Source organism: Sipha flava, unplaced genomic scaffold (genome assembly GCF_003268045.1).
Source record: "Sipha flava isolate LNK unplaced genomic scaffold, YSA_version1 37_pilon_pilon, whole genome shotgun sequence".
Taxonomy (NCBI): Eukaryota; Metazoa; Arthropoda; class Insecta; order Hemiptera; family Aphididae; genus Sipha; species Sipha flava.
In genome coordinates, this window is record NW_020273087.1 from 1,423,537 (window position 1) to 1,431,804 (window position 8,268).

Below are 8,268 nucleotides of genomic sequence, written 5' to 3' on the forward strand. Positions count from 1 at the left end.
GAACACGCACGACTAAAAATGCAGAAACGCATGTAAAATCGTTAAAGTGTCCCAATCAAAATCGCTTGAGAACATCGCGCGTGTAAAATCGTAGAAACGCTCGAAACGCAGAATCGCTTCCAGTGGTAGCTTTAGGTGGCCGTGAAATTTTAAACAAAAAACGGCGGTAACGGTGACAGTGCAACCGCTCCGAGGGAACGGATCGGACGCACTGCGCGCGCGAGATAACGCGTTTTTTTTTTTTCGCTGTAATCACGGTTCACCAGTCAGGTCAGGTTAGTCGCGTTCACTTGCAACAGATATCGTCCCCACCACCGCCTTGCCTTGCGTAGGTGCCCACTCGCAACAATAATACTAATAATAATAATAATACGTCGTGTCTATTGTATACGATCGCCGTCGTGTCGCACGTCAAACGTTCACAGCGATCGTCGCGTCCGTGATAATTGCATCGATTGCCCTCCTCCCCTACCGTGCACACGCGCGCCCGCACACATCCTCATCGTCCGCCGTACATCGCACGCGCTCGCCGCTGCTTGTTACACGTTGTCTGACCGTCGGCCGGGAAGTGAATAACGTAAGAAAAAAAAAAAAAATTAAAATAATAATCGTCGAACGAAAATCAAATAAACGTACAAGTTGTGCAGACCACTCGTCGCCGTTCGACCCGATCCGGCGCGTCTCGCCTTCACACGGTGCACCGCCGTTCGACGGTTCCGTACGCGTGTGACTACGCCGTGTTCGCACGCGCGCCCGCCGTTATCCTATTCTCGCCGGACGCGTTCCTCCGCGAGTGCCCCGCCGTCGATACACCGCATTCCACGCCCGTGCGGAACCGCCATGGCCAAGAAGACGTACGATCTGCTGTTCAAACTGTTGCTGATCGGCGACTCGGGCGTGGGCAAGACGTGCATCCTGTTCCGGTTCTCGGACGACGCGTTCACCACTACGTTCATCTCCACCATCGGTGAGTAATATTTAATCGGTCGGTTACGGTCCGCACGCTGTCCCTACCCGAGGTGTTGATGAACCGTCGACGATGTGGCTGGGTTTTTCTTTTTTAATTTTTTTTTATTCACGAGACAAAGGATGTTGCGTCTAATCGTTTTCATCTGTTTAACCAGACCGATAATGACGCATCCCATTGGTTTTCGTCCCTGCCTACCAATATCTGCAATGCCAGGAAATTAACGCTTTTTATCGTGTCTGTATTTAAGCTCGGAATAGATAAAAAAAACTAATCGTGTTCTACGTATCCGGTGTCCAAATGCTGCCTTCAGCCTCAATCAATAGTTTAGCCAACACTTTTTTTTTTTTATATTTCCACTGTTTTCCTTATCTGAACAAAAGAAAATCTATTTTCTTTTGTTCACATTCTGTCTCAATATTATGTACGCTATGCATAATATTTTTCATTGAATCGAGATGACTACTGATATCATTATTGCTATTGCTTTTAGCTGTATTCGACAATTTCTAAAAAAAACTTTTTGGTTTCCTAAAGCATCGGCTTCAAATGAAATTTGTTGGCTATTTCATAGAATTGAATTAATGATTTTAAAAAACTGTTTATTAATCAATATGCACATTAGAGCCTCCCACTTAATATATTTTACTGTAATTTCAACTATTTTGCTTACAAATATCTTAATGCAATATTAGGTAATCGACAAAAGCTAAATAATATGCTATATTATAAATATATTTTTTCTCTAATAGTTTTCTACTCGAGTATCTACATTGTTTATTTCATACATGCACACAGATCACGACCTTCAATTCTGTATGAAGTTCATGAGGGAAAGGAATTAAGCATAAATGGTTGCTAATATATAAATTTCTAAACTAAATACCTATTTAGCTTATTTTTTAAATTATTTTACTGTTGTGAGCATTTTCCTATCGTGTTACTTATACATTAGGAACTTTTTCTTTTCTGCTTTTTTCTTTTTTTTTTGTCTTTTGGAACTTGAAGTATACTCTTCTTAATTTAAAAGTTCAATAATATTTTATATTTATCAATTTTAAGACAGATTAAACAATAAATAATTTGCATGCATTTTAAATATATTACAGGTGTCAAATATAACTTAAAATTAATCTTAAAGCAATGTCGTTTCAGAATTGTTTGTTTCAAAATCAATTATCTTTGTTTTACTATTGAGCCATATAATTTATTTGTATTAGAACAGTAATGTTATAAGTTATTATAATGTTTTATTTTATTTTTTCATCAATAATTAATACTCAAATTAATAGTTATAAAAAAAAAAAATTTAAAAATTGATTCCTGTGTAGGGTTAATATTTAATTTTATAAAAAGTGATAAAATTTAACACATGTAGGTAACTGATATTACTTTTATATAAATAGGTGTAAAGTAATTCTGTCTTTATGTTTGATTATTATTGTTGTTGTAATCCTAAGATTAGTCTTGTGGACTATATGTATCTTGTTGGCAGTGATGGTGCTAGAGTTTGCGTTAGTTTGGTGTTAGAGCCCCTGGGCAAAATAAACGTTGGGTCTTACAATTTATATTTATAAAATATTTTAAGTTCAGTTAAATCAGAACCGCGGGGCCTTAATTATAATTTTGATGCGAGGCCCTGGGCAATTATTCCTATTGCCCACCCCCTCACGCCGTCCCTGCTTGTTGGGCATAACAATCGATGAACATAGGCATAACTAGGGTTTTATATTTCGGGGAGATAGATTTTTTTTTCTGTGTTTAGTAAATTACTCTTACTTTTTAATTTGTATTTGAATCTATTGTGTAAGGATTAAATATATATTTAGGGAATAGAAAAGTTTTTGGAGACTAAGCTCTTCCTTAAACCTTACATAATTGCGCCTATGTCCAGGGTTGGACTAGCTTTATAGCTCGGCCCGGGCAAAATAATTTCGAACGGCCTCAATGGAACTTTATAAGTAGGTAGGTACCTGATCAAATTATTGTTTAGCTGAAAATGTATCTTCGTAACTCAAAAAACAATATTCACACAAGTACATCTGAATATTTTCAGATTTAATGTTATACCTTAAATAAATCTAGTTTACGCATAATGTATCTTATCTATAATATTGATATAATGACCTACCTATTAAGATAAATTTTATACCATAAAAAATGATTTGATTTAAATATGTTCATACATTTAATTTTAATTGAGTTAGAACAGTGGGGTCGGCAACTAATGTCTCTTTTATGCGGCCCACAGTAAATTTCAAAACTAGCAAATGTCATTGAATATCATATACATTTTTTATATTGTCTGGCTCTAGAACCATTTTTAATTTGTGAATGTGGCCCAAAGGTCCATTAAGATTGGAAACTAGTAACAGACTTGTTATTGACTAAACGTCAAAACTATTAAAATGTTTTTGAATAAAAGTAATGAATCTAATAAAAATTATTACTATCGAAAAAACAATTTCGTTAACGCATATCTTGCTTGACAATGTCTACCCATACCATGGTCTTAGAAAATTAATCTTCTAAGACCATAACCCATACCAACATTTTATTTTAATAATTGTTTGAACAAACGCGAACGGTACTTCGTATGATTAACATATTGTACAAATCTTTTGTATTCAAATTTCCTACAATTTTTCTATTTATAAATATTCTGATGATATTATTGTTATCAATTGCCCTATCGCGACATTAAAAATGTTAAATTTTCAAATTCTGAGTTACCTAATCCTGTGTCACCGCATCCATTAGTAATGTCATGTTACAAGACGATATTTTTTATTTTATTTTATGAATAGAAGATAGACACATTAAATTAAAAACAAAAAAATCTAAGTAATTTTATTTAACCAAAATTACAGCAGCTCATCGGGGCATGCCCCGGTGCTCTGGTGGTCTAGTCCAACCCTGCCTATGTCAATAAGTATTGTTTATTATGCTATATATAATTTCTTTAAAAATCCAAAATAGCAATATCCTTATTTTAATGACAAGTTTTAACATTCTGTTAAACATATCTGTGAAGCTTTTTTTTAGTATTGAAATTTTAGCATCTAAGAGACTAAACCATTATATCTTGATTTATTTTTAAAATTAAATTTCACATTAGGTGTGGGAACATAGTTTGTTGAATTGTTTAACACTATGATGGTTACCTATTAAATGATATTATTAAATACAAACTTATTTAAATGGATATTTTGTTGAAAATTAAAATTTATTGTTGTAGATACTATTAAAATATTGTTTATTGTTCTAAGGTAACCACAATAATTTTCACATCATTTTCAGAATTTCAGCCCAATGAGAACAAGATATTTAATACTTCTATTATATAATGGTACAGAAATAATTAATATTGCCTATATTCTATGTTTGTATATATCATATCAAGTTTTATTTTGAAATAATAAATTGCGACATTGACAAGTTGAGTAATAATAACTTTGCAAAGAAATTTGATATATTGTATATTGTAAGTATTTCTATAGCTTTTAAATTATATACCAATCATATATTTTATTTTTACTAGATTCCTTTATCATCAATAGTAGACAGATTAATAAAATATTCATAAGCATGCACAGAGCATCTTAGTAGAATAAGTAAAAACATTTGTTAAATATTAGTAAAGTACTATGGTTCATTGTATTGCTTGTACTTATTATTGTACTGTATAATTTCAATATTATTCTTATCAAATTTTGAACCTGGAATTATTAATGATATACATAATTTATTTCATTATTATAGTTTTCCGAACCGTTTTAAATTGAAAACCTAAATATTGCAACTCTTATTGTAACTTGATAAAAAAGTTTAGTAATATTTACCTAAAACTTCATATAAGGATTTTAAATTATATCTAGACTATAGTTTAATATAAATATAACAAAACATTTTAAAACTCAAGTGGTATGCTTACATTTTTGTGTTTGTTTAATATTATAATATTTTAATATGGTTTCTGAATGTTTATTAAATGTTGTTTTATGTGATACTTCATGAAAAACGGCTTCAAAATAAGTAGTTTGTTCTGTGCTTTTATACATTTTTATTTAAATTTCTTTGGCTATTTTTGTTTAAAATATTATTATTTAATTTAGTATTCAATATTTAATTACTTAACTAAATGTGTTATCTCAATTAATATTCATATCTTATAATTAATAGGTCTAGATTTAAATTTTATAAGAAATCATCTGATTTACGTCAATAGGTAATTTTACCTGTTGTTATTTTATCTATACTTTTTACATGAAATTGACTCACAACAACAGTAAAATCAATTTAAAGTCGATAGTATATACAATCTATCAGTTAAAAGTAATTATATATTAATTGGTTTTTATTAAATACCCACTGTAGTGTATACTATCTTAAACATAATAAATATCAGACATAATATATACATCAGAATTCCATTTAATCAAAATCACTGCTAAGAATATTAAGTAATTGACAATGAAAACTAAAAAATAAAATTGTAACTATTGTAATAACATTAGTATTAAGATACTGCATTAACCTTTTTTATATCATTGTTGCTTGGGTAATGCATTAAAATTACATTTTCATGATTGGTCATAAATAATTACTTATTGTTCTTAAAACAAACACTTATTATATATATTTCAAAGCTAATAAAAATAGCTTTGAGTCATTTCTATTGTATATTTTCTTGTTTAATTTATCTTTACAAATGTGATGTGCTGTAATTAAAAATAAGTATTCTCAAAAGTACTTTTTCCTTATATTTTGTCTCTGATGTTAATTTTCAAAGTTAACTAATAATATAGATATATTGCACTCATTCCAAACATGCATAATCTTATCTACATTTATTTAATTATCCAAATAACTAATGTATCAAGACAGTATTGATATGCCGCCTACGTTAAAATTCTTAAAAACAATTTAATGTTATATACATACTGTTCTTATATTTTCTTTAAGTTAAATGTGTTATCTATTATTTCTTGAGTTCTAATAATGTTTATGGAAATCACACATATGGAAATAATAAAAAGCATTTAAATTCTAAAATGTTGTCCCAATAATGCGTGACTGAACTACCAGAAGACTTCCAAAAGTTTTTAATTATTTATGTTTCAAAAAAACGCCTTGGATTTATATTTATATTTGAACATGTAGTATAATTATATAATTTTTCAAATAAAAAAATGAATGAAACTTAAAATTATTTAGTAATAAGATGTTTGAGATTCTAAAAATGTATTGTATATTAATTGACAAATGAGTATAATTGATGATTGAAAAAAATATAAATTACAGGTATATAATGATTAATTTACAACATTTTGTTTCTAGGTATTGACTTCAAAATTAAAACCGTAGAACTGCAAGGAAAAAAAATAAAACTTCAAATTTGGTAAGGATTCAATTAATGTTATAATAAAAACTTATAAAACTTTGTTTAAAAATGGGTTTTTACTATGGTTTTCCTTTGTCTACTTATATCTCATGGGTATGTGATATATATATATATGTATAAATGTGTATATTATTTTACTTAGAATGTCATATGAGTGATAAACAAGTTTATGTATTATTATCTAAATTATGTTAACTTTATTCTTTACATTACACACGTGTTGTGAAATCTTCTATTATCCTTTTATATAGTTTTTTTCATTATTTTATCTTAACTTTGCTTAAATTATTATCAGGGATACAGCTGGCCAGGAACGATTCCATACCATAACAACATCCTATTACAGAGGAGCTATGGGAATCATGTTAGTGTACGATATTACAAATGAAAAGAGTTTTGAGAATATAGTGAAATGGCTTAGAAATATCAATGAAGTGAGTTATTAAACAAAAATAATATTTATATTATGTATGTTTGTATGTATAGGTATTTGTATTATCTGTATAGTTCTGGTCATGTTAGCTAGCATAGCGTTAAAAAATATATGTGCTATGATATCTTTGTATAATATAATTTCTTTTGTTCATTGTTAATTTATATGACTATCTGTTCAAAATCATCTAAATGTAAAGATAAATAAAAACCCAATTCTGAATTATTTTGCCTATGTGTTCAAATCTTTTTTTTTCATTACAATTTTGACAAGCAGACCAATTTTTTTGTTGCTTAACAATAAAACATTTTTAGTTATTTTGTTGCAATATAACTAAGACCATTTTTAATATCAACTTTAGATTACTTAAATATTCAATCTACATTATAAACATTCATTAAGCTATACATATTATATTCTTAAAAATAAAAAAATGCTATTTTTATTTATACTCAACTTTGCATTGATGGTTAGTAATTATTGTAATTTTTTTTTTAGCATGCCAATGAAGATGTAGAAAAAATGATTTTAGGAAACAAATTTGATGTGGACGATAAACGTGTTGTAAGTAAAGCAAGAGGTGAAGGCATCGCTCGTGAACATGGTATTTCTTTTTTGGAAACATCAGCGAAAGCTAATATTAATATCGAAAAAGCATTTACTGATCTTACATTATCAATATTAAACAAAACGACCGGGCGTGAACCTACAGATGTACCTGAAAAGATAAATATTGATAGAACATCAGACAGATTGTCTAACCGCTGTTGTTGAGTAACAAATATAAATTCCGACAAATTCTAATGGATACTATTATTACTGACAGATTTTTGAAACACCAAGATGAACAGTTTTGCTAAGCTCTTTGATACTAGTACACGTGTAATATTATATATAAATCAATTATTATGGATATATACCTTAAAGCATTTTCATTTGACAAGACCAATTAAGAAATTATATTCTATTTAATGCTTGGCAAAATTGTAGTCTGTGAAGCTGTTCCTTATCATACAAATAAATGTAAATATTTATGTTACCATTAATAATAATAATAATAATAATTGTTTATATGAAAAATGAGATAATCATGACCCCATCATAATTATCCAATAAAATAATGCTGTTGATGATAGTGGCTTTAACCACAAAAAAATGTATTGGTTGTCCTTAGGTGGAAGTAATTTATTATTTTATTATAATTTTTTTTTTTTTATATATATATAAAACAATAAAATACACTATCAAATTAAAACATTTTACTGAGTGAGCTAATTCTTATAGGGTTGTAATAAATTATAAGCTTTTTACTTATAAGCTCAAAGTGTTCACAATTGGCTGTAAAAAAGAAATTGTCAAATTTACTTTACTAAGTACTAATATATAATTATTTTTATACAAATAATATTATTTTATAAATTAAATACAATCGGCCTAACACTGTTATTTTTTATTCATTTTGGC

At 28.9% G+C, this 8,268-nt stretch overlaps 1 protein-coding gene across 1 annotated transcript; it reads left to right on the forward strand.

Moving 5' to 3' along the window:
• Positions 1–278: 278 nt before the first annotated feature.
• On the forward strand, positions 279–7,608 carry LOC112688108 (ras-related protein Rab-10). The gene is made up of 4 exons (XM_025561135.1): positions 279–967; positions 6,308–6,368; positions 6,667–6,805; positions 7,303–7,608. The coding sequence occupies exons 1-4, from the start codon at positions 841–843 to the stop codon at positions 7,576–7,578; spliced, it is 603 nt and encodes a 200-aa protein (XP_025416920.1). The 5' UTR covers positions 279–840; the 3' UTR covers positions 7,579–7,608.
• Positions 7,609–8,268: the final 660 nt, after the last annotated feature.